General features: G+C 34.1%; 1 protein-coding gene across 41 annotated transcripts in view; it reads right to left on the bottom strand.

Moving 5' to 3' along the window:
• Rims2 (regulating synaptic membrane exocytosis 2) overlaps positions 1-15,056 on the bottom strand; it is a 427,098-nt gene that overhangs the window by 101,718 nt on the left and 310,324 nt on the right. For 17 of the 41 annotated variants that reach the window (XM_069991193.1, XM_069991195.1, XM_069991196.1 and 14 more), the window contains one exon: positions 4,228-4,400. The exons of 22 other annotated variants lie outside the window; for them this stretch is intronic. In XM_069991193.1, the coding sequence (XP_069847294.1) occupies positions 4,228-4,400 (173 nt within the window). Of the gene's footprint in view, positions 1-3,094; positions 3,347-4,227; positions 4,401-15,056 lie in introns of all 41 variants that reach the window. 2 more of the 41 variants (XM_069991192.1, XM_069991225.1) reach the window with 1 other exon arrangement.

Genomic DNA, 15,056 nt, shown 5'->3' with positions numbered 1-15,056 from the left:
TACCAAGCCTACATACATGGTGGTAAATATAAATAACTAAATAAGACTGGTATTACTTACTAATCAACTTAGAAAAATATTTGAATTAAAAATTTGCTATTCATTGTCTACATGCACATCTAGTAACTCAGTGTAATATAATTCACTACAGATGAGAAGTTAAGTTAGATATGTGACATGCAAGATCTTATTAGCATAATGAAAATAGCAATTAGATGTCATTTGTTCACTTGCAGTCCTTTTTTTTTTGGGGGGGGGGTCCGGTCGTGGGGCCTGAACTCTAGGCCTGGGCGCTGTCTCTCAGCTCTTCAGCTCAAGGCTAGCACTTTACCACTTAAGCCACAGCACCACTTGTGGCTTTTTTCTTTTTGCTTATGTGGTGCTGAAGAATCGAACCCAGGGCCTCAGGCATGCAAGGCAAGCACTCTACCACTGAGCCACCTTCCCAGCCCACTTGCAGTCCTTTGTTAAGTACTAATATTACTATAAATACTGAAGTCAAAATTATTTTTTTCTTTATGAAACCTGGGTTCCAAATTAAAGATGTCTAATATGCAATGGTATATTGTAGAAAAAGATTATTTTTAATAATATTGCATAACCATGTAAGTTATTTTCAGTATTTAAACCATCTATGATTATGCTTATCAAGTACCAAACCAAAGGTTGTTAGAACATTTTCTCTCAAAAACAAAGAGTGTTAGATTTATTCTAAGAAATTAAAGCAAATTCAAGATCCTATGTTGCAATAATGTATGACACTAACATTTTATTATAAACAACTGTGTACGTATACATCTTGCCACTTTATACAATATGTGTTTACCCAGAGAGATCAGGTTGGCCTCCTATAGTTTATAGGGCCAGATGTGTTCTCAAATTACTTAAATTGACTACAATAAAACATATTGCTAAGAACAGAACATTATTCTCTTTCCCAAGTAAAATTATATGCACTATGCCTGAAGAAAATGATGAAGAAAGTAATGTTTAAAAAGATTGAGAGTTTAAGATTATAATCTTCTCTAAACCTCTGCCCACAAAACCAGTATGACAATATGGGGTTAGGTTTTGGGCAAACACCAGTGGATACATATGTTTTTCTCTATACAACAAAGAAACACATTAGAGACTCAGATTTCACTCTGCTCTTAGAGGAAAGGAAACTCAATGTGTTTTTTCAAGGAAACTTTGGAGACTCTGTAAATTAGAAATGATCTTCTGGATCAAATCAGAAAAAGTCATCTTTATTAATAAGATAATTATCAAGTTAAAATATAACAAAGACATATTTGAAATTACTAGTTTAGGCAAATCAGAAATTATGCCTTACTTACAATTCATTTTACATTTAATAACTGTTAAATTGAAACATTTAGAGAACAAAGCTATTCTGGAAACAAAAAGAAGCTTCAGAGACTAGACCACTGAGTTATATACCAATGGGGTAAAGACATGCTCAACTGACTTTTTCATTAATAATAAGAAAGCTACAAAGTGCCATGAGGTGTTGATATTATAATGCAAAAATTGATTTAAAATTGAATGAATCAAGCAGATTTTGTATAATATAAAATTCTGAAATTCTAGAAAACCAAATTCCTTTAAAATATACATGATTGATATATGAAACTAGAGCAGACTCATCTTGACATGAAGAATAAAGTCTTACTGCATATTTGTGCTGATATGACTGTGTAGTGTACTTTCCAATATAAACCAGTTTCACACTTACTTAGTGGTTTGTGTTATGAAAAGAAAAATGATGTAGCTGCTTTTATGTTTTATCACCGCCCTTTTCTTCTTGTCTCTCTCCTGCTCAAAGCTACTCCTCCAGTTTTTGTAACTGGATTTCAACAATGGCATAATCCACCAAGTTTGCCTCCTATTAAGCACTAGACATCTACACTTTCATTTCAGTGTATCATGGACAAGGTGTGGTACACACCTGTAATCACAACACTCAGCAAACTAAGGCAGAAAGATGATTTCAGGTCCAGCCTGGCTACATATTACATTCTAGGCCAATCTATACTACATAGTGAGTGAGATCCTGTCTTAAACAAACTAACCAACCAACCAACCAACCAACCAAATCTCTACAACAAATCAAAGGATCAAAAACACTGCTCTTCCTTCTTTCTTTTTCCCCTTTTGTCACTGTCTTTTTTTTTTTTTTTTTCTTCTGTACCTTTTATCTAATTTGGGGAAGGAAAGGAAAGCACAGAAATGGTAGGACAAAGGGTGAACTAATTCAGCAGTGATACTCACTAGGCACTATGTTAAAAATGAAGTACACAATTTGTGGGAGAGGGGAGTTGGGAGGGGAAAAACAGGGAAAAAGAGGGAAGAGGTACCACTGTTCAAAAAACAGTACTACTGGGGCTGGGAAGGTGGCTCAGTGGTAGAGCGCTTGTCTTGCATGCCTGAGGCCCTGGGTTCGATTCCTCAGCACCACATAAGAAAAAAGAAAAAAGAAAAAAGCCGGAAGTGGCGCTGTGGCTCAAGTGGTAGAGTGCTAGCCTGGAGCTGAAGAGCTGAGGGACAGCGCCCAGGCCCAGAGTTCAGGCCCCACGACCGGACCTAAAAAAAAAACCCCAAAACAAGAACAAAAAAACCAGTACTACTCATTACCTGACTTAACTGCAACCCCTTTTGTACATCACCTTTACAATAACAATAAAAAATTTAAAAAAGAAAGAGTTTTGCATTTTTTTCTCTAATGATTCATTATCGGTAAAAGAATTACAATTGTCTCTTTTCATTCATCTTCAGACTCTACTGCTAGAAAAGATACAAAGTAAATTCATGCTCAAACTTTTAAAAGGAAATCTCAGTTCCATTCATCTAGTTATAAAGAACTCTCAAACTAAATAAAACAGACTCTTAGAGTTAGTGAACACAAATTAAAGATGACTTAGAAATCAATTTGTTTGATAATAACTTACCAGTATATCAATAAGTTATGTAAGAAGGTAAATTGGTAAAACACAATGAAATAAAGCAAACATACATGATCGAAATTTTTTTAGGAATAGTGAAAAAAAAGACTATACTACTAAAGGGAATATCTACAAAAATGTACATATTTTACCTGTCATCATCTTGTGAGAATCTCCTTTGTAAATCCTCTTTGCTCCACTGTTCTTTTTCTTTCCCTTGCTCAGGTATATCTTGTGGTTTTTCCTCGTCTCCTGATTCTCTGTTTTTCTCCTTATTACATGTTTTTATAATCTCTGTCCCTTTCTCATTCTCATTAATGCTCTCATCTTTTACCTCTGAGTCCTTTTGAACTATCTCTTCATGTTCATCCCCTTCTTTCCCTCCCTCTTCTATTCCCTTTGGCCTTTTGAATGCAACACAAATGGAAGGCATGCAAATAAATACAAAAGAAGGAAAAAAAGTCAAGAAAACATGCACATGAATTTAAACAGAACAGCAATGAAAACTATTAAAAAACAAATATATGTTGTAAGTTATGTCATAAGTTATAAGTGTGAAAACATTTTTTACTATCTGTCAGAGAAGCACTAGGGGTATACAATAATCACACAGCTTCAATTCTTACATTCCTTTTCCAAAATTATTTGGAAAATAGGCAAAAACTATGATCTCTGATACAGCGATTTAAGTCAAGTAGTGATAAAAAAAAGCAATAAGGACAAGTGAGAAATATAAATTATACTAATTTATATACTATAATTATATGTTTTTCAGAAGCTGAGAAAACTTTTCATACACTTAATGATTTCAGAGATCATTCTAGTAAAAAATACATTTAAAACTAGGAAATAACACTTTCTATACACTTATAGATAGGAGATCACCCTACTAAAAAATATTCTTGTTTTCTAAATCATTGAGATACATTCAGCTCAGAAAAACTCCTCCAAAATATTATTTAGGTATTTTTTAGAACACTAAGAAGTTTACAACCTTACTTTACCATCACTTAAATTTTAGTGAGGATGTAATAATGGTAGTTAAGTCTTTAAATTGCGAACATAAAATAACAATATTATTCCAAGTAATCTAGTACACAAAATTTATGGCAACAAGTCTGAACTGTGCACCAAAATAACAATAAAAAAGAAACATGTACAGAAGAGCCTACTACATTAGTGATATATTTTAAACCTTTTGAAAATAATGGGTTTGATGTTATCCCAAGAAAAGGAAAGGCCCAGAATATATGTAACATTTTACTGCTAAACTATCCTTACTCACCTGATTTTCTTGTTTCCTCTTGGCCGTTCTGACTGGACAGACATGTAGCTTGTGCTGCTGAAACGAGAAGCACTACTAGTCCTTGAAACCGCAGATATATCACTTACATCACTGTCCGAAGATTTAGTGGAAATATTATCTGCCCCTCTATGAGGATCCCATCCTGATCGATACTGTTAACACAGATGGACAAATACGCAGAAGTTGTCAGTATAACCACACAAAGCAGTCATTAGCTTTCTCCTATTTCAGCACTTTAATTGTCCACAGAGGATACTGCAATATCTCACTCAGTTGCATATAAACCAAAAGTGAATGGTAATTATCCTAAAAGAAAAATTCAATTTATGTGAAACCCTTGTTTTTAGCAAAGTAATTAGAACATTTTCACCACACCCCAAAGAAGGCCATTAAAATAGTTTCAAAACAGCAATGGCCACAGGGAAGAATATTTAGGTAAAATCTGGGAAATAAAATTTTGGCTTAATATTAGGAAGTTCAACTTTTAAATTTCTGAATACATTTATAAAAAAACTACAATGAGTTGCCATTTTAACTTATAAAAACCAATTGTAGTAGCCATTGATTTTTCTCTTTAATCCATTATGCTTCACTGAAAACCTAGAGATGACACAAAATCTAATTGTTAAACCGCTAAGTCTTTTTAGAATAACTAAGATAAAAGAGAAAGTTTAAATTCTGAACAGTTGCTGGAATTTTGATGGATCCTAGAAACACTAGAAGTCATTATTATTTATAATAGCTCAAACTTCCTGGAACTGAAATAATCAGTTAACTGGCACAGCCAGGGTGCAGGGTGTTCTTGGGTACTCAAGTGTTCTGGTAAATTGAAAAACAACACAAACATTTCATGTTAATAACCTATTCTCATAAGATACTTTTAATGTAAAAACTAATGGACAAAACTTAATTTTATTATTGACAACCAAAGAACATTTGCCAGGAGTCTTCAAGCTGGAATGTAAAAAGAATAGACTTGGAGCCTAGAAAACCTAGAGCAAAAGAAAACTTTTACTACATGGGGAAAGGCAAGTAAATTATTTAACCTTTAAAAGCTTATTGCTCAAGAAATGTACTCACTACCTTACTTATTTAACTGTAACCCCTCTGAAATTAACCGTGACAAAAAAATTAAAATTAAAAAAAATTAAAAAAAAAAAAAGCTTATTGTGGGCTGGGAAGGTGCCTCAGGGTAGAATGCTTGCCTTGCATGCATAAACTCTTGGGTTCAGGTCCTCAGCACCACATAAACAAAAAAAGCCGGAAGTGGTGCTGTGGCTCAAGTGGTAGAGTGCTAGCCTTGAGCTGAAGAACTGAGGGACAGCGCCCAGGCCCAGAGTTCAGGCCCCATGACTTTCAAAAAAAAAAAGCTTATTGTAAAGTAATAAGATTAATACCTTCACTGTATATTTGTTTTGAAACGTATAAATTATGTGTTATATCTAACATAAATTAATGAAACCATTATTAATACTATCATGTCATTGCTATCTAGTGGTATAACTAAATTTGTAATTCTGAATAAACATCAAATATGGCTATTACTGAGTATAATATTTAATTGATTTTTCTTTACTTATATGCATATTAAGCAAAATTTTGAAATGCCTTTATCCAGACAATTTTTGGAAACATCACATATACTGATATATTCCACAAATCCTTGAAATAATGATTAGCTTATATAACCTACTTGCTGTGATTTTAATAAGTGTTATCTCATAACCAGTCTTCCAGGAGTAACAGTTCAGTATAAGTGTTAGACAGAAAGAAACATTTTGGTCAAGATAGAATGATGGGTAATAGACTACAATTTAAGTAACAAATCATATTTAAATGATTTGTCGCTTTCTTTCCTGTGGATCTCCTTGAATCTAGTTACATATTTCTATGTTAATAACTGACTATTTTCTTTACCTGTAAAACAAAAGGATCATTGCTAAGGCTCCATAAAATTGTAAGTAATGAAACTCATTAAAAAAAATGCACATGTGGTAACTGGCCTTTCTTAGTCTACTTTACTGTTCAACTTTGTTAGATAAACCTTTAATTATTAAAAAAAAAAAAAACTTCCCAAGCTTGTTCCTTTTTCTAGGAAATACCTAAGCAATAAAATGATAGTGTGTGCTTTGGAAGGGAACATTATTTATCTTTCATTTTATTTATATATTTTTTTTGGATATTTCATTTATATAAAAACCAAAGGCTTAAAATGTTCAATGTATTTGGTGAACTTTCTCACTCTTCAAATTTATGATTAAAAAAACAGAAGCCATCTTCTACTATTTCTTGAAAATAAAACCTCATAACTAGAAAGAAAATCACTTCTGGTATTATATTTCTTATTTACTTGTGCTTGTTAGGCTATTATATCATCTAAATTCAACTGAATAACTTTAAGTTTTAACTCTAGGAGGCAGCAGAATAATAATGTAGTAATTATAAGAGCTAATGTTCCTGAGTGAGAATATTATTGGCTAAATAAATTATCATGTTTTTTGGGGCCAGTTGCTTCTGTGAATATCTCAGTTTTCATCTGTTAAGATATGGAAAACCTTACAATTTTCTTAGGATTACTACAAGTACTAAACACAAAAATATAGGTATATGCACAATATTTGACACATAGCAAATGTAGTAGCAAATTATGGCAATGATGATGTGCAGTGGTAATGATCAGACAATAGTTGTTTTTGTCAATTCCAGGAGCATATTAGCTAAAAATATATTTGATAGAAATATCCAACACTAAAAATATTATGACTGAAGCTAAAATAAAAATTATATCTTTACACATATCTAAAAGATTTGTTCCCAAAATATTCTTCTAAAACAAAACTAAACTTTTATTTTTGTCAGTCCTGGGGCCTGCACTCTGGGCCTGGGCGCTGTCCCTCAGCTCTTGAGCTCAAGGATAGCCCTCTACCACTTGAGCTACAGCGCCACTTCCAAAACTAAACTCTTAAAGCCAAGTGTGCCCCTGATTTCCAATTACTTCTGGCGTCACCATCCTCATTTGGTCAGATTTTTCCATATTCTATAACCTTACAAGGGACTATGGATTCCCAACTAAAGGACAAGACTAAATTCTTCTCAATAGGAAATATGTATATGCCTTTTCTGGACTGGTGTAGACTATGCCTCATTTTAAATGTATATCCCAATACCTTCCCCCAAATATCCTGATTGGTTCTTGTCTTATTTGCTTCATCTTCATTTCTGTATCTTAACTACATAACTTCTTTCTTCTTTCTTTCTTTCTTTCTTTCTTTCCTTTCTTTGTTCCTTCCCCTCCCCTTCTCCTTTATCTCCCCCCTTCCCCTCCCCTTCCCTTCCCTTCCCTTCCCTTTGCTTCCCTTCCTTCCCCACCCCACTCTTTCTCTCTCTTTTTTCTATTTTCCTTTTGGTGTGGTCCTGGGGCTTGAACTTGGGGCCTGGCCACTCTCCCTGAGCTTTTTGTGCATTCTACCACTTAAGCCACAGCTCCACTTCCAGCTTTTGTTTTTGGTGTTTAATTGGAGATGAGTCATATGGACTTTCCTGCCAGGGCTGGCTTTGAATTGATCTCAGCTTCCTGTATGTAGCTAGGGTTATAGGCATGAGCCACCATGCCCAGCTCTACTTACTTAACTTTAAATTTCAGTAGTCAAAACTAAACTCTGCCTAATGTAGACTTTAACATTGTAGGTCTGTCATAACTTTCAATCCTGTACTTGTGATTCTTTGATGCACATAGACTAGTTTACAGTTTAAGTGTTCGTATAGTTTGTTACACATTTGTGAGTACAGTGTGCATTGCATATATCTTTAAATGAGTTCCCCAAAAATTTGTTTGTTGAGCTAAAATTTTAGAATTGTAAAGATTAAGGAAAAATTAAGGAAAGATATGAGCTCTCAGATTATAACTGCATGCCTTTCATGTAATTCATCACATACTATATCTTTTTATAGGGATCTGTAGGAATATATTTGTATGTGTGTAAATGTGTTAATGCTTAATTTTAAAGCCTATAAAATTACAAACTATTGGAAGCTTTCTTATGTTCATATCTATCTTAAACCTAAAAGTCAGATTTAAGTGTCTGCTGCTTAGCCATCTTTTGAATAAGTTAAAGATAGCTTCCCTCTTAAGGACTTTTCAGAAATGTATTTTCAAAATGTTTAGAAGTGTCCTTAACAATTAGCAGCTTCTTTTCCAGTGCCTAAGCCATAAAACCATTAAACTCATATTGAATGGAGTGTGTTGTATACAGAAAGAAAAGTTCTAATTTGATGATATTCTGCTATCTCCAGAAGGCCTGCACCAAATACACTTTCCTGTTAACTTCTAACTGAGCATGTTTGCCAAAGGGACAGCTCAGACTTGCACTACACAAAGACATGTGATAATCTGAATGGGAAATCTGGAAAGTGAGAAAGAATATAAAAATATTTGAATAAGGGGCTGGGAAGGTGGCTCAGTGGTAGAGCGCTTGCCTTGCATGCCTGAGGCCCTGGGTTCGATTCCTCAGCACCACATAAGCAAAAAGCAAAAAGCCGGAAGTGGCCTGTGGCTCAAGTGGTAGAGCACTAGCCTTGAGCTGAAGAGCTGAGGGACAGTGCCCAGGCCGAGTTCAGGCCCCATGACCGGACCCAAAAAAAATATATTTGAATAAAGAAAATTTGGAAAACTATACTTTGAACATGTCACATTTACTATCCCCCAGAAAAGTAATAATTAATTAAAGAAATGTTTCAGTATATTTTCACACTTAATAAGTATACCAAAGTTGTAAATGTTAGCTATAAAATAAATTATATTATTATACAAAAGAAAATAAATTACTATTATAAGAAAGTTATAAACTATGAGTGTGAATAAGTGAATTCATTCAAGAAATAACTGTTGTTACTTTGGCACTCCACAGTAAATGTTTTAATTAGAATACACTAGGAAACAGCTGTAAGATGAACAATAAATGATGTGCTCACTGTTCTCTTACAGGAAAAAAAAACAACAAAGAAGATTCAAGATCTCAATTGAAATTTGCTCTGACTGAAGATCATTAAAATCTTGGAAGAGAATGAAGTAAAGCCTTTCCCGACAACACTTTGACGATTTGTACATTACCTACCATGTAGATCACGAATAAGAAAAGTTTCCAGGAAATTATTATTCTTTAGGATGTTCTAGACTCTAAAGAGTCCCTACATGGTCTGGAAAATTAATATTCTTCCTATGTATCTAAGTTTAATGGAAAGTAAGTTTATTTGCAAACTTACATTGAAAAGAAGATTACCATTAAAATTTTTAGGATGATATGCTTGAGAAAAACATAAAATTGAATGTCTAAAAGTTTTATTTACTCTAGTATTCTCACTTGAAATTCTTAGGTTATTTCCCAGTTTGATTTTCCTTCAGCATCTCAAATCTATTTGATAGATCTTTGTACCTGAACTCTGAAAAATGATGACAGTGGAGTATGAGAGTTTCCTTAAGTATAGCTTGTTTTCAATTTAATAAGTCTCAACAGAAATCAAGGCTAATTAATATAAGGAATTGAACAGTACAAACTAGTGTGCAGTAAAAGTCCAATATTGAAGAAAATAGGGTTGATGTTATCAAGAAATACTTAGAAGTTACCTTCAAATCATATTCAGAGAGGAAACACTGGGTATTGTTTTTAAAAATAAAATCCTAGAATAAACAATCTTTGGTAGCTAAAGGAGTCTGAAGTTCTGAGCATAATTCTTGGTATCAGTCTGGATGTGGAGGAGAGAACAAAGGCAGAAGAAATTCACTTAATAGTCAATCAGATGAGCAAGAGTAGGCTCTCCTTCCTTCCATTAGGTTTTTATATAGTATTATAATTCAGAGTATTTGTAGTACTTTGATTGCACCACAGTTGCAAACATTTTCTTTTTAATGATCTACTTCCAAATAATTTTGTCTCTGTCCTATTTAAGGCTCTTACAGTGCTTAATTTTAATGCCACACTGCAAAAAAAGTTGTATTTGTGAGAGAAAATTTTGGCTAGATAGGACCTCTAAAGAGAATATTGTGTAATTATGGTTTATACTTTAGAGAGTGAAGAGAGAAAAAGCCATAGACACTTAAGTATTTTTTAGACTTATGCTTGTGATATTCTGCAATGAAATTCTAGGTCAAGAGATTACTGGTAGCTACATGCTCAAAGGAAAGTGTTCTGAGGCACTGCAAAGCCTACTGAATATATAATGCCTCTACATGGAAAGGAATCAAGGAACTAAAATTTTTACTGGAGATCACAGAATCAAGTTTTCATTTTGGATGGTCCTTAGGCATGATGACATCTATAGTTAGCACAATTACAAAGCTAGCTATAATAATTACATGTGTATTTTCTACTTAGTTATAAAAGACACAGCCTTAAATCATTGATGCAGATTATTCTATTTAATCCATCCAACACTTTTGAGGTAGGCTCGGTGATAGCTAACGCCAGATGAAATGGTGTCCTGTAATCAAGCAGAAAACCCTCTTCATAAGATCTAATAATCCTTGAAGGCACAGTTAACATATCAATTCCTTTGTAAAGTCATCCTCTATTCCTTCAAGGACAATTAATCACTGCTTTAAGTGCTTATAAAATCAAGCCTTCATAACTGTTTTTATAATGTGGTATCATTTTTTTTGTCAGTCCTGGAGCTTGAATACAGAGCCTGGACACTGTCCCTGAGCTTCTTTTGCTCAAGGCTAGCACTCTACCACTTGAACCACAGGGCCACTTCTGGCTTTTTCTGTGTATGTGGTACCGAGGAATCAAAGCAGGGCCTCATCATGTTAGGCAAGCACTCTACCACTGAGCCACCTTCTCAGCCCCATCATGTGTATTTTTTGTTTTGTCTACTATTATTCATGCTGTCTCTCTAACTACCCACACACCTTTGTAGATTATAAACTCCCTGAAGATACCTTTTATTCATTTTTTTGTATTCCTGTTATTTAGATCAGTGCTTGGCATATAATAGGAAATCAATGAACAATTAATAAATCACGATGAATAGAATAGTTTATCTTTATCTGGATAACATACTGAAGTATTATCCTCTGCATGAAGCATCAAATCAGCGTACAAGGCACTGTTATAATATAGTTTAATCACATAATTACATCATTATCTATGAGGAATGTGGACAGTGGTATTGTGGTAAATATTTAACAACTTTTTAAGAGTGGGGAGGATTTGTTTGCTTGCTTGATTGTTTTTGTTGCCTGTAGTGGGGCTTGAATTTAGGGTTTTGTACTTTTGTTCACTGGCTTCCTTGCTCAAGGATGGTGCTTTATCAGTTGAGCCATGCGTCTAGGCCATTGGAGCTTCTAATTAACAGAATTTTTTCTTTCTGAATTATAAAAATTGCCACCATGGCAGATTTTAGTTTACCAAGTGCTCATTCTTAAGTGAAATATAGTACAAGGTGTGGGGTTTACAAACACAGCCATTATTGCACTAAGAATTCTCAAGAGACAATGTGCAAAGGAAAATAAAGTATATATAATTTAGTTATCCAGAGAATTCTTTGAAATGTGCAAGAGCAATAACAACTTAAGGTCAAAAAACCATAATCAGAGTAAAGGTAGCCATTAGCATTTATCTAAAAACTATTAAAGAGTCAACCAAATATTTCTGGTTTGGGCAAAAGTTAATAAGGTACATAATTTTTCCTGGAGAATTTGTAGACAATTATGACTTGCCAAAAGGTCTGTCTTTGTGGAAACACTATGTCAATTAGTGATCAGCATATCTTTAAGAAGCATCACTATTTATTTACTTCTTCTTCTTCTTTTTTTTTTTTTTTGCTAGTCTTGGGTCTTGACCTTAGGGCCTGGGCACTGTCCCACAGCTTCTTTTGTTCAAGGTTAACACTCTAACACTTGAGCCACAGTACTACTTCTGGCTTTTTCTGTTTATGTGGTACTGAGGAATTGAACCCAAGGTTTCACACATGCTAGGCAAGCACTCTACCACTAAGCCATCTTCCCAGCCCTATTTATTTACTTCTATTGATTGCTCACAATTTTCAGAGACAGGACCTATGTTAGTTCTGCAATGAAAGTCTAGGTTTAGAGATCTTAGGTTGCCACACAGAATTTATGCTATTTCCTTTAACAAAATTTTTTTTTACCATTTATTCTCCAGAATCAGTAACTTTTCACCCATTCTAACCTACCATTCACTAAAACTGTCCTAAAACCAAAAATCTATTTTACCACTCAATGAAATCTTTGGTTTTCTTTTTTCTCTCTTATTGAAACCCCCATGTAATGGCATCTCTGATACTGTTACTTGTAGTTTCTTTTCTATATCCCAGACTGTTCCTTCTTAATCTCTTCCTGGTCTAACTTTCCCTAATTAGATTCCATTTTCCTTAAAATACTATCTTAAGCCCTCTTTTATTTTCATTGTACACATTGTACACATAGGGGTGGGAATCTCTAAATGAAGTTTATATAAGGTCCACAAATTATCTGGATATTACTGAACAGACAGGAATGCTTCCAGTCTACCTCACTACTGGGTATGACTGGACAGACAGGAATGCTTCCAGTCTACCTCACTACTGGCTACCTGTGGCCATCTGCCTAGTTTTGTATAGCTCATGACTGATGTTAAGCAATGGCCCTTGGCCAAAAAAGTTCACCACCCTGTGCTCATTTTAATTATCACATAATGAATAAGTGATACTTATCTTTTTTCCTTACCTCTCCCAAGCTTTTGACCTATATTCATATGTGCTAACAGGATATGGTTGGCAAGTCCATCAAAATCAATATGGTCAAAACCAAATTCATAGCTCATCCTGTCTCTATAGTCCCTAACTTCCTGCACTATCAGGCTCAGAATCCATGGTATCCAAAGATAAATTGGAGGTTATCTTTGACTTCTTCCCCAATATCTTCCATTCTAATCAGTTCAGGCAATTTTGCTTACTCATATAATGGAAACAAAAATCACCTCAACATCACCTCAGCCAACTGAGAGTTGTGAGTTCTTGGTCTTTCCTGTTGGTAATCAGAATATGTAATATCTACTTATCTAGGGAAGCTACTTGTGGCTGCCTACCCAATAAGCTTTCTCCTTCCCTGTCCTTTTACTAAAATAATCCAAACTTTCTTTTCTGGTCTAAAACCAAGAGCAAAATAAAACAACTTCATTTTTCAGGATCCTTTGTAATTAGGGTGATCATTAGTCAATTTTTACCGTTGAGCAGGAATTGAGAACAAGAGTTGAGGAGAGCAACAACTTTTCTAACTCAGTGGGCTGGCTTGGCTGGCTTTCCTTCTTACTCTGATAATTTAAGTATGAACTTCTCAGTGCAGTAGCCATGCTGTGAAAATGGACCTGCAATTCAGAAGGCTTGGTGCAATAAGTACTGGTACCAGTCTTGGGCTTCTGTTTGGATTTCTTTTACATGGAAAAAAGAAAGTCTCTTATTTAGACAATTTTGTCATTTTTTTGTTATGAATAGCTAAATGTAAGTATGTCTGATACACTACTGTTCTTTGTATCAGAGAAAATATTAGGTTGGCTTATTTACTACAGGCTGGCTAACACTAAACCTGACTTGAAAATTTATGTTTATTCAAACTTCATATTTTTAACCTTTGTTAGTTTTTATAATTTAATTATTTTATACTTGACACAATAGAAAAAAGTTTTGAACCAAGGAAAATAAACCTTGACCATAACAGTAATAATAATTAATATTTGAATAATTATTTTATTAACAACTTTCACATATTTTGTTATTTTCTTTTTCCCAGCATCTGATAAAATTACTTTTAAACATTTATGACTATATAAAACATGAACACTTAGCCATTTATCAGTTTAGATGTAGCTATATAAATTCAGTGATATTATTTATTTCCAATAGTCTTAGTCTAAAATTTACTGCCAAAAAAGCCTTAAGTTGAGCCATGGCTAAAGTTGTAGAGTGCTAGCCTTGAGCACAAAAATTCAAGGATACTCATAGTATACACAATACTCATGACATAAAATAGTATTGTGCACCCAAAAATGTCTTGATCATTAAAATGTAATATTCTTTACTTCCTCCTTTGTTAGATCTCATAACTCCACTTACACCTAATTAAAATAGCTTAAAGAAATTCTTGTTGGGCACCAGTGGCTCAAACCTTGCTATTCAGGAAGCTGAGATCCAGAACTTTGCAGTTTGACACAACTCAGGCAGAAGTTGGTTAGATTTCATCTCCAAAAATATAGCCAACAAAATGCAGGGCTGGAAGTGTAACTCAATTTGAGATCCTGAGCTCAAACTTCAGTCCTGCCAAAAAATGGTTACTAAAAGAAATTTTGAACTGGGCTGGGAATGTGGCTTGGTGGTAGAGTGCTTGCCTAACATGCATGAAGCCCTGGGTTTGATTCCTCTGCACCACATAAGCAGAAAAAGCCGGAAGTGGCACTGTGGTTAAAGTGGTAGAATGCTAGCCTTGAGCAAATGAAGCTCAGGAACAGTGCCCAGGCCCTGAGTTCAAGCCACAGGATTGACAAAAAACAAAAATCAACAGAAGAACTTTTGAACTCCTAATAATAATAATAATAATAATAACATTAATAATATGTATTTTGTTTTAATAACAGTAATAAACCATTCAATTAAATGATGTAAGGAAAAATATCTAAGAAAATAAAGATGATGACAGAAATTCTTAAACATTTTTCAAGGATTATAAGTTTTCTGTTTTGTTTTGTTTTTGCTCGTCATGGCGCCAGAACTCTGAGCCTGGGCACTGTCCCTCAGCTCTTCAGCTCAAGGCTAGCGCT

This window comes from Dipodomys merriami, unplaced genomic scaffold (genome assembly GCF_024711535.1).
Source record: "Dipodomys merriami isolate MVZ:Mamm:240054 unplaced genomic scaffold, mDipMer1.0.p SCAF_4, whole genome shotgun sequence".
Classification (NCBI taxonomy): Eukaryota; Metazoa; Chordata; class Mammalia; order Rodentia; family Heteromyidae; genus Dipodomys; species Dipodomys merriami.
The sequence above is the reverse complement of the archived record's forward strand: the minus strand, read 5'-3'. Positions and strand labels throughout refer to the sequence as shown.